The 27,476-nt window shown below is 38.7% G+C and overlaps 1 protein-coding gene across 1 annotated transcript in view; it reads left to right on the forward strand.

The window, feature by feature from the left end:
• The window catches only part of ascc3 (activating signal cointegrator 1 complex subunit 3), a 255,180-nt gene that overhangs the window by 117,099 nt on the left and 110,605 nt on the right, over positions 1 to 27,476 (forward strand). The window contains exons 12-14 of the mRNA XM_077206021.1: positions 4,918 to 5,094; positions 5,188 to 5,259; positions 18,390 to 18,524. Of these exons, the coding sequence (XP_077062136.1) occupies positions 4,918 to 5,094; positions 5,188 to 5,259; positions 18,390 to 18,524 (384 nt within the window). The remainder of the gene's footprint in view (positions 1 to 4,917; positions 5,095 to 5,187; positions 5,260 to 18,389; positions 18,525 to 27,476) is intronic.

Here is a 27,476-nt window from a genome sequence, read left to right on the forward strand (position 1 = left end):
TGTCTTTCTGTGTCTTACCCTCTTGCTTGAGGGTGTCAATGATGGCCTTCTGGACAGCAGTCAGGTCGCCAGTCTTACCCATGATTGCGGTTTTGAGTAATGAAACAGGCTGGGAGTTTTTAAAAGCCTCAGGAATCTTTTGCAGGTGTTTAGAGTTAATTAGTTGATTCAGATGATTAGGTTAATAGCTCGTTTAGAGACCCTTTTCATGATATGCTAATTTTTTGAGATAGGAATTTTGGGTTTTCATGAGCTGTATGCCAAAATCATCAGTATTAAAACAATAAAAGACCTGAAATATTTCAGTTGGTGTGCAATGAATCTAAAATATATGAAAGTTTAATTTGTATCATTACATTATGGAAAATAATAAACTTGCTAATTTTTTGAGAAGGACCTGTATATCCGTCTGTCTGTCGTTTACATACACGTCTCTCTTCACAGAATCTCTTAACAGGTTTAAAGGAATCATTCACACAAAAATTGAAAATTCAGTCATAATTTACTCCCCTTTTATGTCAAAATCAGCGTATTGATTTCTGAAGGATCATGTGACACCAAATACTGGAGTAATGATGCTGAACATTCAGCTTTGATCTCAGGAATTTTTAAAATGTGCTACAATAGAAAAGTTATTTGCAAATGTAATAACAAAAGTGACCATAATATATATATATATATATATATATATATATATATATATTATTATTATTTTTTTTATCTTAATTTTCCAAACTTTTGACTGGTAGTCTATGTGTATACTTTGTAAATAATTTTTATTTATTTATATTGTTTAATAATATTTTGGATTGTTTTTTTTTGTAATCTTGCCACTAGTATTATTGCGCACGGCTCGTGAGAACCACATTCAATATTCACTGTGCATTTCGACCCCGTCACCAATCACTTGCAAATCATTTATAGAAGCTCGTTTAGCCAATGAGGTCCAGGTGGAATAATTACTGCTCTTTCACTTTTTTTTTCCGAAAGGTTCTGAAAAGCTGAGATCTCTAAAAAAATAAATAAAATAAAGCCATTGCAAAGTCAGATTTCAGTGTTTCATGATGCCTCAAATGTCACCTGAAGCACGAGAGACACCCATTGGCGAGCTGCAGGCAGGTCTACTGTCATGTGCCAGTTTGTGCCAGACACTGTGAAGTGAACCCGTGTTCAGACTATAAAGGAGGTATCAGTAAAGCAGCACAACAGATCGAGTTGTCCTCGGGTGACCACACACGAGGGTGAGACCTTCTGCCTGCCACGGGCCAGCATCATTATAAGCTCCTGCCCAGAAACGTGTTTACATCCAGCAACTGTAGATGTAACTCAGTGTCTCTGAGCTCCAGAGAAGAGCTAGAGTTTATTATCCTCTCAGTTGTGTTTTCTAAGGCAAGCATCAGTGTTATCACTGCTCGTAGTTAGTGATTTGAACAAGCTCACAAACTAAGTTTACTATCACTGAGTTGTAACGTTCCTCTTTGTTTGTATTGTATCTTTCTGCTGCAGAGTAAAAAACCCAGTGAAAAAAAAAAATTGAGTCTAAACTACAAAATAGTTAAGTCAAACCGTGGGATATAAAGTTGCACTTGTGAGCCTTAAAGTCACAATTACAAGAATTAAAGCCACAGAAATGAGAAATAAAGAGTAACACTTTATTTTAAGGTGATGTAGTTACATGTTACTATATAAGTAACATAAGTACTGTTACTATATGTACTTACTATAGTAATAACAGTAAATTAGGCATAATTACTAGTAATAATTAATAAACCAAACCCTAACAGTAACTCTATTGTAAGTACATGTTGTTAATTAATATTACTGAGGTTTTTTTTTGAGTAAGTAAAATGTAACTGTCACCTTAAAATAAAGTGTAACCGAATAAAGTCACATTTACTGAAAATAAGGACAACATTGATTGCAAGATTTAAAGTCACAATTGGTATATATAAAGTCACATTTATGAGAAATAGTCACATTTTTACTCTGAGGAATGCAAATATACACTATAATGAAAAAGTTGGAGTTGCTCACAAAGGCTGCATTTATTTGATCAAAAATACTGAAAATATTGTGAAATATTATTACAATTTAATATAACTTTTTTTTGTATTTTAATATATTTAAAAATATAATGTATTCCTGTGATCAAAGCTGAATTTTCAGCATGCTCAAGAAACATTTCTGATTACTATCAATATGCAAAACAGTCGTGCTGATTAATATTTTTGTGGAAAATATGATACGTATGTTACTTGGGATCAATTTAATGCACCCCCCTCCAAAAAAACTAAACAAAAAAAACCTACAACCCCAAACTTAAACAAACAGTAGTTGTATTATTTATGGACCTGAGATCTATTAATGTGTTTTTATTTTCTTAGAGCATAATGTAAAATCCATGCAGTACCAAGCCGTGTGTCAAAAGCAGTCTAACGATCACTGTTGAATCTCAGTATTTTACAGTAAGGGAAAGCTTGACTCAAAACAGTATTCTTTTTTCCATTCGAGTCGTTTCATAATGCTGTGTGTTTGAAATAAGTGCTTTTGCCTCAGTTCAGCTTTAGTTGATCCCTAACATAACAGTAGAATATGTGTATAACACGAGCGATCAGCAGCTCTAGCGGAGGTGACCTGAGCGCTCACTGAGCCCGAGAAGGATTTTCATCACTCTTTGTAGCCACAAATGGGGACTAGCGGTGTGATATCTAGATTACCCGGACAGACAGATACTGCATCATATTAAAGGCCTTACCAATCTTCCCTGTCAGCCTCACCGCCGGTATCTCGGTCTCAGACGCTCTGACTGTCATTAGTTTGGAGTTGGTTATTTTTCAAAACTTCACAATAGCACATCTGGCAGTGTGAGACTTGTCAAAAGTAGTATTACCGTGACGGTTGTCAGATATTCTCATCTGCACTTCATTATATAATTGAAGTGTTGGATATAAATAAGAACATATTTTACCTGTAAAAATTGCTTCGCTCTGAAACCTGGAACCAGCTGCCGTAGCAAGTTTTGACATCATAGCCATAACAGTTATTTTTAGTATCATTAATATACTATTGTAGATTTTACTCATATTTTGAATAGTTTGAATTGGCAACATTCTAACATCATTTTTTTTTTCAAAGATACCTTAAGGAGTTTCTGCTTTTTTCTTTTCTTTTTTTTAAAGTGGTCCTATTATGCCCTTTTACGAAGTCTTGATTTTGTTTTTGTGTGGTTCTAGAATTTGTTTTCATGCTTGATTGTTCAAAAAACGCATTATTTTTCACATATTTTACATTATTACAGTTCCTCTCTCCCCAGTGTGGTTGAACGTGTCGTTTTGGATGAAGCCACTCCTTTCGGAATACAAAATGTGTTGTGATTGGTTAGCTTGCCCTGTGTGTTGTGATTGGCAGCCCTAAACACAAGGGAAATGTCAAAACTTTTTCATAACCATAAGCTCTACTCAGATGTAAATATTAACGATTGCGTCAATTTCAAACCATTTCAAGCCGATTCAGACCCTGACTATTGTAAACAAACAAGAGGATTGTGCTGAACGAATTTCAAGCACGGACTTTGCAAGCACAGATTTCACAGGACGTTTTAGAGTGGTATGTTTTTGTTTTTTGTTTTCTTATCGATATAATGTTATCCACCATTTAATCATATTTGTCAGAAAACGATGGAAATAAAAACAGTAATCGATCACAAAATGATGTTTAATTTTCCTAAGGGGCGGTGAACAGTCTTACAAGCGAGAGATTACAAAATCTACAGTAAACACTACATCAATACTGTAATGTTAGTTAGCGAGCTAGCGTAGGCAAAGCTTTACATCATAGCTATCAAAGCAACTGCATAAAGCTTATAATTGAAACCGTTAATAGAAAATACAACTACAAATAATAAGACATACTTAATCCACAAACAACAGACTGTCCCTACAAAATGGGAACGGCTCCGTCTTTCAGGAGAAGCTTTTGTGTGTATAGCCTGCATTGTACTCTCTTCTGGAAGCTGTTATCCGTAAAATGTGCAGCGCACAGACAAACGTTGAGGTTATAATGTTCAGGAACAGTGTTAAAAATACATTTCAACCTCTCTAAGTTCGTCAGCCTTAGGACAAACTGTTTCTGGGGTGTAAAAAACAGCGACAACAACTCTTCCTCTTCTCTAAAGAAGCCCAACATGGCCTCACCCCCCTTGTGTTGTGTGTTCCCGGGGGCGGGGTTTATGTAAATGTTAGGGTTTGTGATGTCACCAAACCAGGAAGAAGCTCATTATAGTCCCTAACACCCGTTTGTTGTAGTCCTTAAAAAACGATTTCTGTAAAATAAAATATCTCCCTTTGCATTGAACTTTGAGCGTCGTAACTTTTCAGATGTTGTTTATGCTCAAACAGCAACATTACACACTAGCTAAAGTTAAAAAGTTAAATTATAATCAAGGACCCCTTTTTTGCTGATTGTTTAATGTTTTGAATGATGTCACTTATGGATGATTTTCACTTATGCAGCCTCCCGGTGTGGTCACAATAGCGAAATGTGTGTGAAATTGTGTGATCCGAAAGGTCCATTGTCAATAGTGTGTGAATCACAGCTCACACAGAAGTCACTCTCTAATCAAGCAACTTTCTGCTGGTCACTGTGGCGAAAGTCCTCGAAAAACTCATGTGAAATCTGCATTGGGAAATCTTTCACCCTATACAATTCCATATCATGTAGATTCCCATTGAAATTTGTGGATTTTTCCAGTGCAAATTCGCCCAACAATGGTGAATGTGAATGTGCCTTTAGAAGCCAGCTGCTCGTGTGCTGACACCTGGTTTGTGAAAGAAAGATCTGGTATGATCACAGCTGTTTGATACTGTACTCTAGGAGAAAGAAAACCGCTCTCCAAACCCTGTATTCATCTTTCTCTAGGTGGAGTCGACCCAGAGTATGATTCGCATACTTGGCCTCTCTGCAACTCTGCCAAATTACTTGGATGTGGCGTCTTTCCTGCATGTGAACCCTTTCATTGGATTGTTCTACTTTGACAGTCGTTTCCGTCCTGTTCCACTTGGCCAGAGCTTTGTTGGCATCAAGACTACAAATAAGGTACCCAGCAGCCAAGAAATATCATGCAGTGCCAAATACAATGGCTTTTTGAATCATATTTCAGTCTTTCTAATTGTTATGTTCTCGTCACAGATTCAGCAGCTGCATGACATGGAGGAGGTTTGTTATGAAAAGGTCCTGGAGCAGATCAGAGCAGGTCACCAGGTAATGTTGAAGTTTTTTTGTCATTGAACAGAATGTTTAATATATATTACGACTGAAATGTGGGGTTCAAGGACACAAAAGAGGTTAGATTGTGATCGTACTCATTCCAGTTGCTGTATAACCCTGATTTAGAGATAACTTTGTAACCTCTTGCTCCATTTATACATTTGCCTTAATTTCCTGGCAAATTTCCTCAGTGAAAAAACATGAACCAGTTCCGTGGTTCTCCAATTTTTTAGAGTGCCGTACCCCTTTTCCACTTAGACTGCAGTCACACCTTTTCCATTGAACTATACTGACTATACTGTTATACTGAATATACTGCCTGACTATACTGTTTTAAATGTTGTAAATCACTCAATGTTACCCTTTTGTTTTGTTTTTAACTGTTGTATAAAATCAATCTCACATTTGAAATCGTGTGGATATTCGGGAAAGATTGCACGAACATTAAAAACACTGCTGGATATCAGCCTGCATTTTGTTTGCACAAACAGTATACTTGCTATACTTTTCAAAGCAATATACTTTATAAAGACAGTACCATCGCGTATACATGCAGGAGCCATCTTTGGGTAACAGCCTCGACCAGTCGAACCTCTAACGCCGTGCTAAGACAGCGTTCGTGGTTCAACTGGTCGAGACTGTTTTGAAAACTGTTTTGAAAACGATTATCATGAAAACAAATCCCAGAGAACAGTCGACTCGGTACCAATGTGTTATTACACCCCAGGTTTATTTTGCGCCGGAGTTCTCCTTTAAGGCGGCAGGCGTGTGTTGCTTAGGCGGCCGCCTTAGTTACAAAGTGCTGTGGGAAACCATGCCATCCATTTCAATTTAGAGCTGGCGGTTTCCAGCGACTGACCTTTTTTAACCTTATGCAAATAAAGAGCGGCTTTTGTGAGCGACAACCAATAGGAGTGGATCGCATGTGATCTGTCACTAAATCCTGTCGCGCCAAGAGGGTAATTTTAGCGGTCAGCAACTTCCCTATAATTTATGACTTGTATGTGTGCACATACCATACGCTGGTTCTCGGCCTGCCGACTCCGAGCCTGAATGGTTACGTGAACCCAGATAAACCCAGCGCATGCACTTTCACCACAGATAACTTGCTGAGATAAGAAAGAGCACTCACTGTGTTGTTCATCTAGTTCTCCTGTGGTGAAAATCAAGCTTTTAATGTTGTTTATACGTCTATGTGGTGTTTTTAACACGTTTTAAGACAAACCATGTGTGAATTCATAAGTCGACAGCATTGCTGAGTATTTTCTCCTTAAAACTGCAGTGAACCAAAGACAGTCTCAAAAACACGGTTTGAAATCGCTGGTGTTTCTGACGTCACAAACTACCTTGTAACCAATCAGATCAACGTGTGATCGTCAACGAGTGGATCTCTGAGCTGAGTGAGTGAGTGGAGGCGGGGCTTATTTGCATATTCATAGAACCGCGTATACTAAATGAGGCAAGAGTGTCGAGTTACATTCAAACTATTGAAGCATGAAGATTTATTTATTTTTTAAGGAAAATGTCCTAGTCATTTTGGTGATCAAAGGGATGCAATATAGGTTTAGCGGCCCAATATTGACTACAGGGGGACTTTAATATTAAGCAATTTATGTTGTAATTCTCTCCAGAATGTTATTTTTAATGGCATATAAACGGATTTGTAGTTTACAGCATGGAATAACATTTCCTTGTTTAACTTAAACTGAATGAGATTTTTTTGTAAGTTGGCATTCATTTTTCCATTGTTGCAAGAAAAAATTATAATAAATAAATAAAACTGCAAAATGTCTTGCACAGTGTCCCAGAATTAATTAGTGAGATTTGCTTTGCAGGAACATCATGAATGGAATAGTGTGGAAATAGAATAGATAGAATGGAAACCAACTTGTTTCATTTGTGAAACAGCAGGATGAGGGATGAGAGGATGGTGATTGTAACTGTCAAGCTCCAAAAATCACATAAAAGTAATACAATAGTCCATAAAGTTTATGCCATATAATGTTTCCCCTTAAACCCCCAACCTCTATCTATAAATCCTAATCTTCCCAAGTCCATTCCACAAACCCCCAATACAGTTCTCAATTCTACAGAAGTCAACACACATCACACCTGGCCATTGCTGGATGTAATCTGTTGATTGGTTCAGTAACTAAAAATAGCAGTAAGTGAGAAATGTGTCGGTGGTGTTAGTGTCCAGGGGACTGAGTGTTAACAGTATGGGACGTTGTGCCCTAATTGTGGAGGATGTGAGAGAAGAGCCTCGTGTCCCTCATCTACGCATGTCCACATGCTGAATGTATCGCTGTCGTTGATCTCTGCTCCTGATCATCATTTGTCTTCTCGAGTATGTTCAGGAAGTGTCTACTCAAGGAGAAACACAATGAAAGGCTGTGAGCAAGGCCTTCTTGGGAAGGTTTAGCGGTTTAATTGAAAATCATCGTTCCTGTATTCCAGCGCTGAAGGTCACAGGCTTTGCTGTGCTGTGGTATATTGTGCCCTGTGCCTTATCCTGAACTCAATTTCCAAATCTCATAAATCTCCAAACAACCCCACTCTTACCACCGCATAACCTCCCACCCTGCAAATGCTCTGTGCATCTCCAGCTCACGGCTTCTGCTTGATTTATTTGTGTTTTTTGGGACGTTTTTAGATGCGGTCCGTATTCTTTCTTGCTGTAAAAGCCAGGTTAGACATTTAACTGCATGTCCTGGTCCGGGACAAAAGTGCAGTATATATGGTCTAATCTAATCTTACACTGTCCATTGGTTTAGAAATCGTGTTTGTGTAAAAGACTTCATCTGGATGGGATTCAGAACGATCATCAAAACACGGAGTAGATCGAGTCCATCAACATCCCCAAAACTACACAGCCCGAGACCTACAGTTCAACATTTCATTCGATAACGTTAGACAGTTTTTCCGTTGAATGTTTAATGATCATGTTAGCTTACTTGTGCATAAGCAACTTCTATCCCTTCCTTCTGGTTTACGCAGATCATCATCTTCCTTTGGTATTTGATCCGGAGATGCTGTGCTGTGTCAGAAGATGCTTAACAGTGCCAGTGTATAAAACAGGGATTGATGGAAAAACTTGTGAATGGCAGGGAATCGTTGTCTCATTGTTCTGACCAAATGAGAACGTAAATGTTTTCAAATAAATCATGTTATGACAATCTCATAACTTTTATATCTAACTCCGATTAGATCACACATTTAAAGTGATATAGCTACCTCTTGAGCCACTGAAATGTCTTGCCTGTTCAGCAGGAAAAACGTTGTCTCTGCGTCGGTCTTCAGTATCTTCAGATCTCTGAGTTGTCGGCACTTCTCAAAAGCCATGCCGATATATACTCTCCATTTAGCATGGGCTTTGTTGCTTTCCCTTGTGGACTGCAGGTTCTTCACAGTTCAAGGTTTTTTGGTTTTGACAACAGGCGACTCTCCAGATGTCAACGATGATTTCTGTTCAGAGCTTTCTAGATTTAAAGCAGCCATCAACATTAAAAATGTATAAGCAACTGCATCCTCAGTACACGCTATATAGTATATAGCCGCTGCTTTCTGTTTACGAGCGTGATGTAACCACTCAAAGATGAATGACCCCAAACTGACATTTCCCATGAATCGGACCCGACAGCTCAAATTATAAGTCATTTGTATTAGCATACCGTTGCAATTTGGGGAAAGGTAATAAGACAGTTTTGAACAGCGATGTCTTATGTGTTTGCTTAATAACAGATTTTTGTAAGTAGCCAATAATTGTATCCCTTAAAACTCTTCTTTGATCACCAAAATGACTATGACATTTTCCTTGGAAAAAAAAAATCTTCATGCCTTAAAATAGCTTGAATGTAACTCGACACTCTTGCCTCATTTAGTATTCGTGGTTCTATGAATATGCAAATGAGCCCCGCCTCCACTCACTCACTCGCTCAGAGATCCACTCGTTGGCGATCACACGTTGATCTGATTGGTTACAAGGTAGTTTGTGACGTCAGAAACACCAGCGATTTCAAACCGTGTTTTTGAGACTGTCTTTGGTTCACTGCAGTTTTAAGGAGAAAATACTCAGCAATGCTGTCGACTTATGAATTCAACATGGTTTGTCTTAAAGCATATTAAAAACACCACATAGACGTATAAACAACATTAAAAGCTGGATTTTCACCACAGGGGGACTATAATAATAAGTGATGTACTACCGCTTTAAGTGCATACTTATACTGTAAGGAGGACATCTTACAATAAAGTGTAACCAGCAATATACGTACCGCTGTAAAGACGTAGCAATTTCCCGACTGACCCAAACAAAGTATGAAGATCTCTCCAGTGGTTGCTCTTCTAGGACACTGTGAACTTGGGAATGTGACGTCATGCATCCTCTGAAAATAGCTAATAAATGTCATTGCAAAAATGGCCTAAAGGAGTGAAGTTAGTTCTGAGGAAGGCTATTGTGTCATTTTTTTTTCTTGCACATGACACTTTATTTTAACTAATGCAGTGACTTTCATACGAGTCTAGCTCAAGTCTTTAAATGCTTTGGGGCCGGTGTAAGTAATCATTCTGAGAGGCTGTGCATATAGTGATTTTTCTTCAGTAAAAAAAAAATGTGTCATGTCATTGAGCCCTGTAGCAGCTTGACACATTAATGCAGAATTGACGTCATGAGTGGTCATGAGTATGTGTGTGTGTTAGATTTCATAGATGGACCTATATGTAATATTAGTTATTGTTACCGGGTTTACGTCCTACCCTCACATTTTCGGGAGAAAATCCGTTCTTTTGAAAGACTCATGATTTAATGTGCTCCCACCAATAAATTGCATTTAGAACTTAATGCTAAATCATTTATAAGTGAAATGGAAAGCGATTTGGTGAGTTGAAACTGGAAGTGACTGAAAAGATGGTAGGCCTCTCTCTCAGCGGCAGTGCAGTGGGGAGCGTCTCTCTCAGCTTGATATTAAATTGTCAGAAGTGGCTGTGACATATATTAATTTCATGTGGGAGCATGATGGATTGAATTTTCTTTATGAAATGCCCCCTTAGCCCCCCTGTCGGGCCAGCGGTTGGCAGACACGAGGCAGATGGAAGTTTAATACGCTTACGGAGGCAGCAGTTACTGTACACTGTGCTTTCTCACAGCTTTGCAATGATGAAAAAAGTCTAATAAATAATATTTGCCGCAGAGGTCTCTATGGATCTTTGTAGGAATACTCTGTGGTGTCTGAGAGAGGTGAAATATAAAGAACTGCCGGTGAGAGATGGAATTCAATCTTTATGCATACGTTGACAAGATGAATAGGTTGAGTGATTGCATCTGTATATGCAAACTCAAGTTGCATGCAAATGGACAAAAGATGAACAGAGTGCAGAGCAGATTTACATCTCTTTTCTGTGTCATTTGTATTGCAAGTTCATCGATGTTGGTCAGTTAGTTCATCTTTGGCAACTAATGATCCATTCGAAACAGCACAATTGTTGAAGTTATCTCTCTATTATGGCTCTTTAAGAGTTCTGTGGAAGGTGTTAGAAAACCTTTTTGTACTCTGAGTCCGTATGCTAAATGTGCATTGTAGGTTCTCAATCATTTGCTGGGAAGTTGTAAGTTTTGTTTGCATTCTGAGGTGGACGTACAGGCTGTTAACTCAGGATGAATGATGAGTCCCTGAGGGGTTGTGGTGATGGAAAACATATTTGATGGGAGGAAAATGAATATTTTAGTGCATTTGCGTGCGCTCACAAAGCGGTGTACATTTCCCAGAGAAACGTTGGTATGTCCGAAGTGGACCATCGAAATAAAGTGTAACTGAAACTTAATGTTTGCTCGCAAAACGGGTGGTATCCCACGAGAACCTAAGCGTTCGCTCATAGAACTGTTGCATTCTCTCGTAAAAGTGTTGCGTTCTCCAAAAGAAACTTTGCATTCACTCTCATAGCATTGCAATATAGTTTTCCATCGCCACTTTTTGTGTTCGCTCTCACAAGATTTGCGTTTCCATATTAAGGTTCCTTTTTCTTGCAAATCGTTTGCATTTTGGGAGATAACACTGGGTTTCTTTGGAAATGCATACGTGAGTGAATTAATATTTTCTTAGTGGAATGCCAAAGTTTTATGGAAATAAAAGAATTTACATGTATAATTGTTCCTCCCATCTCATTTTTCCCCATCAGCATGACCCTTTAGGGACTCCATACATTATTGTTTTCTGTCTGTGCTTTTTATTTTTTTTACAGTTATTGTAATTCTGTTGTGTGTTTAACACATGGTTGTTTTACTCCATCAGCAGAACGATGGGGATAACCAAAGATATGTTAAGCTTACTTTATAACACGTGAATTTTGTGAACCCTTCAGATGAATCAATACGACTGTGTTCTCCTGACCTGACTGAGTCTGTCCTCCTCTCAAGCGCATCAGTCGATACACCGTGCCCTTAACAAGTGACACTGGGGGGAAAACAAATCTTTCATGTCTTTATTCAATTTGTTGCTTTGTTTATAACGTGTTGGTGCATTAATTCAGATTATAATTCCAAGCGACTTGCGTTAAAACAAGAATTTAATTCACTAACTTGGGGGGATTGTATATATACTGTGTACTGTATTGTGCACAGATTGTGGACTCTTACATGTAAATGTAAAACTCTTCTGAAACCAGAAAACAAACATGCATAAAAAACATATCTCAGATAGAGCTGCACGATTACGACAAAAATCATAATTGCCGATTATTCCCTTGAAATTGTAATTGCGATTATTAATTACGATTATCACAATTTAAATTGAATATATATAGCCATATTATAATACATGTGTACACAAAAATTGTTAACGCACACAAGTACTGTCCCCCTTTACTTAAAATACACATAAATTGTAAGAATGACTCATAGTAAAGACTAGAAAAACATTAGGACTATGCTAAGGCAATTAAATAGCAGTCCCAAACTAGTTTTTGTTAATACAATGATGATATGAGCCACCACAGTCATTTAATAATATAAAAAATAACTCAAAGAGAAAATAAAGTGGCATTTTTGGGTTATGGAAACGACAGTTACCATGGTAAATACACAATACTAACAAGAACTGTTGAAAGAATGAAAGAATGAAAATCATACCTGCGTGCAAATCCTTCTGCGCTAACACGTGATTTATTGGTATTTTACTTTTCTTTCGTGACTCAATAATTTACATTGTAATGACGTTGCATGCTCGTAGTTTCTTTTGCACTTTATACAGTGAAGCGATACACAGCGCGCGCCGCCGCATTTGCACGTGCAATTGAAGAGTGCGCGCTACGAGCACAGTATAACGGCTGACAGGACAGTAAAGTCCGTTTTTCTGAGGTGAAAGACTTTTTATTTCAGCGTATACTTACGTCACTGCCTGGTATGTCATATTGTGCTGGGTTTTCTGAAGTAGTCGTGATTTGCCTCTCATATCATAATTATGCTCTAAATACACACACGCAGAGTGGATTTTCTTTTGTAATCGCGGCATCCGTAATCGTAATCGCAATTAGAAATTCGATTAATTGTGCAGCCCTAATCTCAGACCACATCCATACAGGTTTTCAGGGATCCAGTTATGATCCAGTCAAAGCTTGTCTTTTGGCATTTTTAGCATTTCAACTTGGCTTATAATGTGATCAAGTGCAGCTGGTTTGTGAAACTCTCCAGACACACACTATATTTGCTGTAGTAACACTTGTTTTTTTAATGGATATGGCTCATCTTGTCAGCACTTTTACAATGACCAATCAGGATTTCAGCTTCACAATAGCGTCGTTTACATGGACCCTAATAATCCGTTTTGTAATCGGACTAGTAGCACAGTCAGAATAAAAAAGCCAACCAGAAAGAATTATATCCGGATTGAGAAGAATTGAGAACATGTAAACTCTTGATCGCATTGCAAAGTGACACTGGAAAGATCTGCATGTGTAATGCCGTGGAGCTGGTGTGATGATGTGGGACGCGTGGAACGAGCTGGTGTTTTGTTGAATATAGTGTCATGAATGACTGTCGTGTTAAATGTCTCCTTCCACTCTGTCTGTGAAGATCTGCAGGACGACATCCCACGAGTCCTTGCTTCTTATCCACAGACGGCTTATTTTGACAGTCAAAATAAATTTAGTGTGTGGGCAATTGACCCTCAAAGCAGAAATTTTGGGGGCATTTTTGAACCAAGTCCCCATTAATTCCCAGCCCTCGAAGCCAGTATCTATTGGTTTTGACAAATACTAGAAATGCAGCATCTTCCTTAAAACTCGGCCTTATATGCTCCAGTATGGGAGTTATATCAGTAAAAGAGGTATTTCTGTAGGATCAACAATAAAACACCCTGTGGCCTGAAGGGATTATTGAAAAGAGCACTGAAGTACAGTACAGTCAGATACATCCTTCATGCCTCTCTTTGCCCTTCATTGTCATTTATTGTCATTTTATGACTGTTCCTCTTGTCACCGCGAACAGCTCATTAAATCTGTTTTCTGAAGAGTCACACACACACACACACACACACACACACACACACACACACACTCTCTCTCTCTCTGTGCTCTGAGAAGAGCAGATTGCGGCGAGCGCTGGTGAGAAACATATTGGCAGGTGGTCAAGGACATGTTTGTGTTTTTTGGAAGGCTGTTCTTAAATTAGCAATCATGAATTAATTAGCTACCAATTATCCACAGGCCCAAACAATTGTGATGAATGCCAGAGCGCTGGCTGTGTGTCCAGGTACTGACCGTGGCAGAATACAGCCCAAAACACACAGAAGAACAGCGCTCAGACATCCGCGCAGAGCCAGGCGTGTGGGTTAGCATGTCTTCTAAAGAACTAAACAGTTCATTTAGTTAAACGCATACATTACTTTCAATATCTCAACATCACCTCTCATTTTGTTGATGTTTTCTCGCAATTGCGAGTTTATATCTCACAATTATGAGAAAATATATCAGAATTGCGTGATATAAACTCACAATTATGTGTTATAAAGTCAGAATTGCGAGATAAAAAGTCAGAATTCTTAGTTTTTTTCTCTCGCAATTCTGACTTTATATCTCGCAATTACGACATTATATCTCGCAATTCTGACTTTATATCTCGCAATTTTGACATTATATCTCGCAATTCTGACTTTATATCTCGCAATTCTGACTTTATATCTCGCAATTCTGACATTATATCTCGCAATTCTGACTTTATATCTCGCAATTCTGACTTTATATCTCGCAATTCTGACATTATATCTCGCAATTCTGACATTATATCTCGCAATTCTGACTTTATATCTCGCAATTCTGACTTTATATCTCGCAATTTTGACATTATATCTCGCAATTCTGACTTTATATCTCGGGATTCTGACTTTATATCTCGCAATTCTGACATTATATCTCGCAATTCTGACATTATATCTGACAATTCTGACTTTATATCTCGCAATACTGACTTTATATCTCGCAATTCTGACTTTATATCTCGCAATTCTGACTTTATATCTCGCAATTCTGACTTTATATCTCGCAATTCTGACATTATATCTCGCAATTCTGACTTTAAATCTCGCAATACTGACATTATATCTCGCAATTCTGACTTTATATCTCGCAATTCTGACTTTATATCTCGCAATTCTGACATTATATCTCGCAATTCTGACTTTATATCTCGCAATACTCACTTTATATCTCGCAATTCTGACATTATATCTCGCAATTCTGACTTTATATCTCGCAATACTGACTTTATATCTCGCAATTCTGACTTTATATCTCGCAATACTGACTTTATATCTCGCAATTTTGACATTATATCTCGCAATTCTGACTTTATATCTCGCAATTCTGACATTATATCTCGCAATTCTGACTTTATATCTCGCAATACTGACTTTATATCTCGCAATTCTGACTTTATATCTCGCAGTTCTGACTTTATATCTCGCAATTCTGACATTATATCTCGCAATTCTGACTTTATATCTCGCAATTCTGTCTTTATATCTCGCAATTCTGACATTATATCTCGCAATTCTGACTTTATATCTCGCAATACTCACTTTATATCTCCCAATTCTGACTTTATATCTCGCAATTCTGACTTTATATCTCGCAATTTTGACATTATATCTCGCAATTCTGACTTTATATCTCGCAATTCTGACTTTATATCTCGCAATTCTGACTTTATATCTCGCAATTCTGAGAAATAAAGTCACAATTATCTTTTAAAAGTTGTATTCTGAAATATTGGAAAAAACTAACATTGCAATATTTACTTTTTCTGTGCTATATATTGCGATATAAAAACAATTTCACCAGAGGATTTGAATAGTTCTAGAATTATTGTGGTGAATTTGTAATGGAGTGAATCTGCATAGAAAATAATAAAGAAATTACAAGCACAGATAAATACAATAGAAGAAAGATACAATTGAAATAAGCAGTGTTTTATTTTTTTCAGGTAAATCTAACAGTATTCAGGTACATAAATTAAATACCCAAATGTAAAATAGCAGTCTTCACAGTATAAATTAAATATAATTAATATAATTACTTAATTAATACAATGTATCTTTGTTAAAGCTACAAAAGTCATTGTCTCTCCTGTTGTTTGATCGAATCACGATTGGTGACGCAGACAGCTGTGTGTACATTAAGCTGCTGTCCCTTTAAGATGAATGCACAGGCCTAATATAAATGACACGCATCCATTTTCTTTCTGTTTACAACACACAACCGACTGCGTTTACGAGGACACTCGCCCGGACGGGCGTTTTGACTTCATTTTGCATGCACGTGTTTGTTTAAGAAAGAGAAGAGAACTGAATTCGGCGTTCACATGCTGTCTGCGCGCGCGTGTGTGTGTGTGTGTGTGTGTGTGTGTGTGTGTGTGTGTGTGTGTGTGTGTGCGCATGTGTGTGTGCGTGCGTGTGTGTGTGTGCCTGACTCGACTAAAAAACACATGCAAAAAACTTTCACTCTATGATGGTTAAACTTTGCTAATAATCCTCAAATCGGATGTGTTCTTATACTTGACATCGCACATTTACTGATGTGTTTAGTGCCTGACGGCTCATCTTCAGGAGCTCATCTTCAAATTTCTGTCCAATAAAATGATCTCTAGAATGAGACTGACTCTCCATTGACTAACAATCGGGGTTCATTAGGAACTTCATGTTTGTGTCATCTTTAAGGTCTCAATTGTTTCCAAATGAGTTGTGCTTTTGTGTTACATTCACAGTGTTATTGTGGTGGAAAGTGTCTCTCTGTAGAGAGTTAATGTTTGAATATTATGTGTTAAGTCGAGAACAGTGTGTCAGATTTATTTTATTTTCCCACACCATCAGTACATTCAGTGAGAGGACGGTGAGGAGAGAGAGAGAGAGAGAGGGGAATGAGAGAGAGAGTCTTTTTACCATCTCATAACTGTCTTGTATTTCTATTATTGATTGTTTTTGTCTGAGGTATTGACTACTTTGCAAGGGCAGCCTGAGTGTAATAGGAAAATTACAACCCTCTTTTGTCCTTTGACTGATACACACACAGACACTCTGCCCTTCTGCACATGTGATGCTGTTTCTGCCCAATCCAGGAGTTACAGGCCAGATCTAGATGTGCTGTTCACTGTGCCATGCAAAACGATAGTCAGTCACCTTCATTTATACAGCGCTTTTAACAATACAGATCGTTTCAGAGCAGCTTTACAGTGATAATAGGACATTAATGTAACAGAGTTTTGGCTTTACAGCAGCTCTAGAATAAAGTTATTGTCCAGCTAAAGTTAGTTTTGATTGATTCACTTCCGTTGCAAAGATCATTAGTTATTAACTTAACGCTCACTCGCACAACAGCAGTGTCTGGTGTCTCGAGAACGCAAACCTTCAAATAGCTTCCAAGGTGCGAGTCTTTTAAGAATTTTTAAAAACGTGATTCTGTGAAACCGGTGGGTATTACGTGTTAAGTCTATTGGTATGCACGTTTGAATGCCTTTCTTTACAAATTGACCTCTTCAAATGACTTGCTGGCAGCATAATACAGAATCTTCAGTCGTTTCCGCGGATCCATGCGAATTTAAATCGTTTTGATAACGTTGTATCTGTACTGAGGTAAAGGGATGCCTCTACTGTAAATGTCAATGCCTAAACTCTCTAAATGCAAAATTGACCCAGCACAACATTGACCCAGCACTACTGCATTGGCTAAGAATGTCCCTAAGTTCACTAAATGTTTCTTATTCATTTTTGTTTCATTCAGTACTGAAATGTACAGTATGGATAAGCAGTTCAGTGCACTGCCAGAAATCTGCTGAGATATAGGATTATCTTTTTTATTATTCAATTATATTATTAATTTTTATAATTGGCAAGGTGGGTATTTGAATGAATTAAAGCATTATGTATTGACTTTTTAGCAGCTCCCTGTTTAAACTACCTAGAGATAGCTTTACCAAAATCTTTACCACAGGATTCAACCAATATTTTTATTTTAGTAATTTTCTCTACAATAATAAAACAAAATCACAATATATAAATCTGCTTGAAATCAGAGATGCTACTAATTAAAATAAAGCCATAGTCTGTATTTCTCAATTTTGATCCACTTAAAGTTTATATAAGTGGTTTACTCATTTTAGTTACTCCTTTTAGTTACTCCTCATAGTTTACTCCTTTTTTTTTATTTAATTTTTTTTTAGTCTTGATGCTGTTGTTGAAACAGTTCTACTACTGAAACAGTTTGAAACTCTACTGAAACAGGATTATTGAATTTTCAATAATGAAAATGTGTGTGAAATCTTTTGAATTGAAATATTTGCAGCTTAAATATGAAACCATGTTCAATTTCAGCCCATAAAAATGCAAGCCCTAATAATACAACACATTTAAATTATACACATAGTAATTATGTAAAATAGGTAGTTTCTACAATTGTTATGCATGTGTTTTTGCTATCTTTAAATGAAATAGTGTGGGGATATAAACATTGGCCATTAAAAACTCAGTTTCTGCCGGCCATTAATGTAGAGAGCCTGAGTTCAGGCATTTATGAGGTTCAGTTGACTCAGTCTGTTGATTTCCAAAGCCCAGACGCACCCTAACCCGATGTGTGTGTTTTAGGTGATGGTGTTTGTGCACGCCCGTAACTCTACGGTCCGCACCGGCATGAGTCTGATCGAGATGGCCAAGAACCGAGGAGAGATGTCGTTCTTCCAGGTCGACCACGGCCCAGACTACGGCCAGTGTGAGAAACAGGTACGCTGATTTTATTACACATTTTTATTTGGATGAAAATTAGACTGTGTAACATTAAATATGAGTTTTTTCACAAACATCACATTTATATTTTGAGGAAAATTAGACCGTGTAAGATTAAAGATGAGTTGTTCCACAAAAATCACATTTTTATTTGGAGGAAAATTTGACTGTGAAACATTAAAGATGAGTTGTTCCACAAAAATCACATTTATATTTGGAGGAAAATTTGACTATGTAACATTAAAGATGAGTTTTTCCACAAACATCAAATTTTTATTTGGATGAAAATTAGACTGTGTAACATTAAAGATGAGTTGTTCCACAAACATCACATTTTTATTTGGAGGAAAATTTGACTGTGTAACATTAAAGATGAGTTGTTCCACAAACATCACATTTTTATTTGGATGAAAATTAGACTGTGAAACATTAAAGATGAGTTGTTCCACAAAAATCACATTTATATTTGGAGGAAAATTTGACTATGTAACATTAAAGATGAGTTTTTCCACAAAAATCACATTTTTATTTGGAGGAAAATTTGACTGTGTAACATTAAAGATGAGTTGTTCCACAAACATCACATTTTTATTTGGAGGAAAATTAGACTGTGTAACATTAAAGATGAGTTGTTCCACAAACATCAAATTTTTATTTGGAGGAAAATTAGACTGTGTAACATTAAAGATGAGTTGTTCCACAAACATCACATTTTTATTTGGATGAAAATTAGACTGTGTAAGATTAAAGATGAGTTGTTCCACAAAAATCACATTTTTATTTGGATGAAAATTAGACTGTGTAAGATTAAAGATGAGTTGTTCCACAAAAAATCACATTTTTATTTGGAGGAAAATTAGACTGTGAAACATTAAAGATGAGTTGTTCCACAAAAATCACATTTATATTTGGAGGAAAATTTGACTATGTAACATTAAAGATGAGTTTTTCCACAAAAATCACATTTTTATTTGGAGGAAAATTAGACTGTGTAACATTAAAGATGAGTTTTTCACAAACATCACATTTATATTTGGATGAAAATTAGACTGTGTAACATTAAAGATGAGTTTTTCACAAACATCACATTTTTATTTGGAGGAAAATTTGACTATGTAACATTAAAGATGAGTTTTTCCACAAAAATCACATTTTTATTTGGAGGAAAATTAGACTGTGTAACATTAAAGATGAGTTTTTCACAAACATCACATTTATATTTGGATGAAAATTAGACTGTGTAACATTAAAGATGAGTTTTTCACAAACATCACATTTTTATTTGGATGAAAATTAGACATTGTAACATTAAAGATGAGTTGTTCCACAAAAATCACATTTATATTTGGAGGAAAATTAGACTGTGTAACATTAAAGATGAGTTTTTCCACAAAAATCACATTTATATTTGGAGGAAAATTAGACTGTGTAACATTAAAGATGAGTTTTTCCACAAAAATCACATTTATATTTGGAGGAAAATTTGACTATGTAACATTAAAGATGAGTTGTTCCACAAAAATCACATTTTTATTTGGAGGAAAATTAGACTGTGTAACATTAAAGATGAGTTTTTCCACAAAAATCACATTTATATTTGGAGGAAAATTAGACTGTGTAACATTAAAGATGAGTTTTTCCACAAAAATCACATTTATATTTGGATGAAAATTAGACTGTGAAACATTAAATATGAGTTTTTTCACAAACATCACATTTATATTTTGAGGAAAATTAGACTGTGAAACATTAAAGATGAGTTTTTCCACAAAAATCACATTTATATTTGGATGAAAATTAGACTGTGTAACATTAAAGATGAGATTTTCACAAACATCACATTTTTATTTGGATGAAAATTAGACTGTGTAACATTAAAGATGAGTTTTTCCACACAAATCACATTTATATTTGGAGGAAAATTTGACTATGTAACATTAAAGATGAGTTGTTCCACAAAAATCACATTTTTATTTGGAGGAAAATTAGACTGTGTAACATTAAAGATGAGTTTTTCCACAAAAATCACATTTATATTTGGATGAAAATTAGACTGTGTAACATTAAAGATGAGATTTTCACAAACATCACATTTTTATTTGGATGAAAATTAGACTGTGTAACATTAAATATGAGTTTTTTCACAAACATCACATTTATATTTGGAGGAAAATTAGACTGTGTAACATTAAAGATGAGTTTTTCACAAAAATCACATTTTTATTTGGATGAAAATTAGACTGTGTAACATTAAAGATGAGTTGTTCCACAAAAATCACATTTTTATTTGGAGGAAAATTTGACTGTGTAACATTAAAGATGAGTTTTTCACAAAAATCACATTTTTATTTGGATGAAAATTAGACTGTGTAACATTAAATATGAGTTTTTTCACAAACATCACATTTATATTTGGAGGAAAATTTGACTGTGTAACATTAAAGATGAGTTTTTCACAAAAATCACATTTATATTTGGAGGAAAATTAGACTGTGTAACATTAAAGATGAGTTTTTCCACAAAAATCACATTTATATTTGGATGAAAATTAGACTGTGTAACATTAAAGATGAGTTTTTCACAAACATCACATTTTTATTTGGATGAAAATTAGACTGTGTAACATTAAATATGAGTTTTTTCACAAACATCACATTTATATTTTGAGGAAAATTAGACTGTGTAACATTAAAGATGAGTTGTTCCACAAAATCACATTTTTATTTGGATGAAAATTAGACTGTGTAACATTAAATATGAGTTTTTTCACAAACATCACATTTATATTTGGAGGAAAATTTGACTGTGTAACATTAAAGATGAGTTGTTCCACAAAAATCACATTTTTATTTGGATGAAAATTAGACTGTGAAACATTAAAGATGAGTTCCCTTTCGAGGGAACTCTACACTGCGTCGAGAATCGACTCTTTGGGGACGCTCTCTTAGCGTGCGCCTCTGAAGTATGAATGAAACTATTCCAATCCTGATTGGTGTTGCGTCATGACGTAACATGTGACGGCATAACCGGATGCATAAAAGCGACGCCGGCATACACACACTAGCTTTTCGCTCTTCAGCAAGCGCTCTATGTTGAAAACTGTCTGTCTTATTTGGTGTTGTTTGTCACAGAAAGTTTGATTAAATGGCCAGCGAACAATTTAAAGCTTGTGTGCACCCTTGCCCTCGTTCTATCACGGGTGGGGACACACATGCTTTATGTGTGAATTGTTTGGGAGCGCAGCATGCACGAGCAGCTCTTGAGGGGGCGCCAGTTCACGGCCAAGGTTATGAGGAGCTGGTAGAGGTTGTGACTCGTGCTGTGGCCAGACCCAACATTAGCTGGCCACATGATGAGCAGGGAACGCAAGTGAGAAGCAAGCTTGATGAGCGTTTCCTGCAGCACAGATCACAACCTCAGCGCCGGGGTTTGCCGTTTTTCCCCGATCTCCACAAAGAGATCTCGAGATCGTGGGATAAACCGCACTCATCCCGTGTCTCCAATCCCAGTGTGGTGGATTACAGCAATGTAGTGGGGGCACGGGATTTGGGTTATGGGAAGATGCCTAAAGTGGAGGAGGCTCTAGCGGGTTATCTTTCCCCTGAGTCTGCATCTTCCCTAAAAACCCCGGCGCTGCCTAGTAAGCCCTGCAGAGATACATCTGCATTAATAGGCAGGGCTTACATGGCGGCAGGTCGGGCTGGTTCATGTCTGCACTCTATGGCACTCTTGCAGGCATACCAGGCCGACCTCCTGAAAGATTTAGATGAGGGGGAGGGGCCAACTCCTGAGGATATTGCGGAGTTGAGAAGAGCCACAGATCTGTCTCTCCGGGCCACAAAAGAGACGGCCCGCGCCATTGGCCGCTCTATGGCAGCTATGGTGGCCACGGAGAGACATCTGTGGCTAAATCTATCTGGTATGAAGGAAAAAGATAGATCCTTTCTGCTGGATGCGCCGCTTTCGCCTTCTGGCCTGTTCGGTGACGCCGTTACATCAGTCGTCGACAGGTTTCAGGAGGCGAAGAAACAATCTGCGGCGTTCCAGCAGTACCTCCCCCGTAAGGCGAAGTCTAAATCTAGTAGGGTGGGGCCAAGAGATCAGCCCCAGCCATCAGCCAGCTCCTCACACCGAGCAGAGCAAAGAGAGAGCGTTTCCTCTAGAGCCCCTCCTCCTGGAGCTTGGCAACAGAGGAAACACTCTCAGAAATCGAAGTCCTCCAGCCAGAAAGGCGACCTGAGGGACGTCATTCAGGCTAGGAGGGCTTCGGGAAAGAGGTCCTAACCGAAGTGGTAGGACCTCTGAGGGCTGTCCCCTCCGCTGTAGAGCAACCGAGGTTGTTCTCGCAGCGGAGCCCTCTAGGAAACGATGTAGGTTGCCCGCCGTCAACGACGCTTCGGGCCGCATCTCTTTCCAGCGAAAATATTATAACAAAGAAAGAGCATCAATTGTGGTCACAAAAACCGTTTCGACTACACCCTGCCGGTATTCCGCTTCAGGGAGTCGAGAAAAATGCTCGAAAAACACCAGAGGCCAATCTCGAGAGGCTGGTACCCTTAGTAGATTTTGTAGAGGCATGGTATCATCTTCCCAACATATCTGCATGGGTCCTGCATATAATAAAATCAGGGTACAGACTGCAGTTCGCGCGCTGCCCCCCCAGGTTTTCGGGGGTGGTGCAGACTACAGTGGTTCCAGAGCAGGCTCAGGTGATGGAACAAGAAGTACAGACTCTGCTGCTAAAGGAAGCCATAGAACGTACAACGTGATCATCCTTTAGACAGGGAGTCCGGGTTTTACAGCCGGTACTTTATAGTTCCAAAGAAGGATGGGGGGTAAAGGCCAATTTTAGATCTCAGGGTTTTGAACCGGTCTCTGAGGAGGTTCAGGTTCAAAATGCTAACCATTCCTGCAATCGTGAGTCAGATCAGATCCGAGGACTGGTTTGTCACGATAGATCTAAAGGAGGCTTATTTTCACATCTCCATCCTTCCATGTCACAGGAGATACCTGAGGTTCGCTTTCGGGGGCGAAGCTTACCAATATCGGGTTCTTCCATTCGGCCTAGCACTCTCTCCCCGCACATTCACCAAATGTATGGATGTAGCCCTTGCTCCACTGAGACTTCAAGGCATCCGTATATTGAATTATCTCGACGACTGGCTCATTCTGGCCCAGTCTCGGGAGGTGGCAGTTCGGCATCGAGATGTCGTCCTTGGCCACATTCAGAAATTGGGGTTAAGACTCAATACAAAGAAGAGTGTGCTAGAACCATCCCAGTGCACGATGTTTTTGGGAGTCGTGTGGAACTCGATTACGATGCAGGCACGAATGTCTCCCGCACGTATCGAGTCGATTCTGACGAGTCGATTCTGATTTTATTCAGAATCTGATTTGATTTTTGAAAAATCAGAATGATTCTGATTTTTTTCTATCGATTCGATTCTGATTTTATCCAGGTTAAAGCTAGGCCAGGCCATCACTGTAAAGCAATTTCAAAGAATGCTGGGCCTCATGGCAGCGGCATCCAACATCATTCCTTTGGGCCTTCTACACATGAGGCCCCTTCAGTGGTGGTTAAAAACCAAGGGGTTTTCTCCCAAGGGGAATCCATTTCGTATAATCAGAGTAACGCGCAGATGCCTTCATTCTCTACAAATATGGAAGAAACCTCGGTTCCTATCCCAAGGGCCAGTGTTGGGAGTGTCAGGTTGCCGGAAAACCGTTTCGACAGACGCCTCCCTCACTGGCTGGGGCGCGGTCATGGACGGCCGCTTTGCCAGGGGTCTGTGGCAGGACCATCATCATTCGTGGCATATAAACTGCCTAGAGATGATGGCTGTGTTCAGGGCTTTGAGGAGCTTCCTCCCAGACATCAAAGGTTGCCATGTCTTAGTACGATCAGACAATACGTCTGTGGTAGCCTATCTGAACCGACAAGGGGGACTCAGATCGCGCCCTCTGTGCAGACTGGCGCATCAGATTATTCTTTGGTCCCAGGGGAAAATACTGTCTATCAGAGCAATGTATATTCCGGGGGTTCAGAATCAGGGAGCAGACATCCTGTCGAGGCAGGGGCTGAGGCCCGGGGAATGGAGACTTCACCCAGAGGTGGTGAAGCTAATATGGGAGAGGTTTGGACCGATAGAAGTGGATCTGTTTGCGTCTCGAGAGACGTCCCACTGTCCACTTTGGTTCTCCCTCTCGCATCCAGCTCCACTGGGGTTGGATGCCATGGTACAGGCCTGGCCGAGGCTTCGCCTGTACGCATTTCCCCCGATCGCTCTGCTTCCGGCAGTCCTGGAGATGGTCCGTCAAGAGGGCATCAGTCTACTTCTGGTTGCCCCATTGTGGCCAACCCGAGTATGGTTTTCAGACATAATATCACTCCTGATAGCTCCGCCATGGCAGATTCCTCTGAGGAGGGATCTGTTGTCTCAAGCGGAGGGCACAGTCTTCCACCCTCACCCAGAGCTGTGGAAGCTGTGGGTCTGGCCTCTGAGGGGGTTCAGTACCTAGATGCTGGTCTATCAGCTGGAGTGGTTGAAACCATACTTAGCTCTAGGGCTCCGTCTACTAGGAGATTATATGGCCTCAAGTGGAATGTATTTTCCACTTGGTGTAGAGAACAGGAGTTAGATCCAGTTAACTGCCCAGTGGCTTCAGTTCTGGAGTTTCTTCAAAATCGTTTCTCTGCGGGTCTCTCCCCTTCCACACTTAAGGTGTACGTGGCTGCCATTGCGGCTTTCTATGCGCCATTGAGTGATGGGCCTCTGGGGAGGCACCAGTTGGTCATTCGTTTTCTCCGTGGTACTCGGAGGATGAGACCGGCAACCAGGTCCAGGGTTCCTGCCTGGGACCTGGCAATAGTTCTTGAAGGGTTATCCCTGGCCCCCTTCTAACCTTTGCAGTCGGCTTCGCCTAAGGACTTAACGCTAAAATTTGTATTTCTCTTGGCTATTACCTCACTTAAGAGGGTGGGAGATCTCCAAGCCCTGGCAGTGACACCAGCTTGTTTGGAGTTTGCCCCAGGCAGAGTAAAAGTTTTTTTGCACCCGAGTCCGGGCTATGTGCCTAAAGTTCCATCTAATGCGGCTCGGTCTACAGTCCTTCAGGCATTCCATCCTCCGCCTCATGTGTCGGCAGAAGAAGAGAAGCTTCATTTGCTCTGCCCCGTCAGAGCTTTGAGCATGTACCTTGAGAGGTCCTCTTCTTGGAGAAGGTCGGACCAATTATTAGTATGTTTTGGGTCACCTAAGAAGGGGCTCCCGGCATCCAAGCAGACTATTAGTAATTGGATTGTTCAGGCTATTACTGAGGCTTACAAGGTGCGCGACTTGCCTTCACCTTTAGCCGTGAGGGCCCATTCAACTAGAGGCATAGCTTCCTCTAGGGCCTTTCTTTCGGGAGTACCTCTACAGGAGATCTGTGAGGCAGCCGGTTGGGCTACTCCACATACTTTTATTAGGTTCTACAGTCTCAACCTTCCTTGTACGCCTGGTGCACACGTGCTCAGTCCTTGCTGAGTGCCTAAACAGTTTCACTCCGGGACAGGCCTATTTCGGTGCGTGGCCTAGTGGGCACTCGTTCCCTAAAGAGTCGATTCTCGACGCAGTGTAGAGTTCCCTCGAAAGGGAACGTCTCGGGTTATGACTATAACCCTTGTTCCCTGAGAAGGGAACGAGACACTGCGTCGTCCTGCCACGCCCCTCGAGGCCTTAGAGCGTCTTGCTTCATCGCTAGGCTAGTGTGTGTGTGTGCCGGCGTCGCTTTTATGCATCCGGTTATGCCGGCACATGTTACGCAACACCAATCAGGATTGGAATAGTTTCATTCATACTTCAGAGGCGCACGCTAAGGGAGCGTCCCCAAAGAGTCGATTCTCGACGCAGTGTCTCGTTCCCTTCTCAGGGAACAAGGGTTATAGTCATAACCCGAGACATTTTTCCACAAAAATCACATTTATATTTGGATGAAAATTAGACTGTGAAACATTAAAGATGAGTTTTTCACAAACATCACATTTTTATTTGGATGAAAATTAGACTGTGTAACATTAAAGATGAGTTTTTCACAAAAATCACATTTATATTTGGAGGAAAATTAGACTGTGTAACATTAAAGATGAGTTTTTCACAAAAATCACATTTTTATTTGGATGAAAATTAGACTGTGAAACATTAAAGATGAGTTTTTCCACAAAAATCACATTTTTATTTGGATGAATATTAGACTGTGTAACATTAAAGATGAGTTTTTCACAAACATCACATTTTTATTTGGATGAAAATTAGACTGTGAAACATTAAAGATGAGTTTTTCACAAACATCACATTTTTATTTGGATGAAAATTAGACTGTGTAACATTAAAGATGAGTTTTTCACAAAAATCACATTTATATTTGGAGGAAAATTAGACTGTGAAACATTAAATATGAGTTTTTCCACAAACATCACATTTATATATGGATGAAAATTAGACTGTGAAACATTAAAGATGAGTTTTTCCACAAAAAAAACACTTTGTGGTTAGAGATGTCAATTTACACACACTGCCGTTCAGAAGTTTGGGGTCGGTAAGAGTTTTAATGTTTTTAAAAGAAGTCACTCATGCTCACCAAGGCTGCATTTATTTGATTAAAAATACAAAACAAACCCAGTAATATTGTGAAATATTATTTAAATGTAAAACAGCTGTTTTCTATGTGAATATATAGTAAAGTGTAATTTATTCCTGTGATCAAAGCTGTATTTTCAGCATCATTACTCCAGTCTTCAGTGTCACATGATCCTTCAGAAATCACTCTAATATGATGATTTGATGCTCAAGGAACATTTATGATTATTATCACAGTTAAAAACAGTTGTGCTGCTTCATATTTTTGTGCAAACCATGATAATTTTTTTCCAGGAATCTTTGAAAGTTCAAGAGAAAAGCATTTAATTAA

The sequence above is a fragment of the Siphateles boraxobius genome, unplaced genomic scaffold, assembly GCF_051911475.1.
Source record: "Siphateles boraxobius isolate OS27281-9 unplaced genomic scaffold, OSU_SipBor_1 12, whole genome shotgun sequence".
Taxonomy (NCBI): Eukaryota; Metazoa; Chordata; class Actinopteri; order Cypriniformes; family Leuciscidae; genus Siphateles; species Siphateles boraxobius.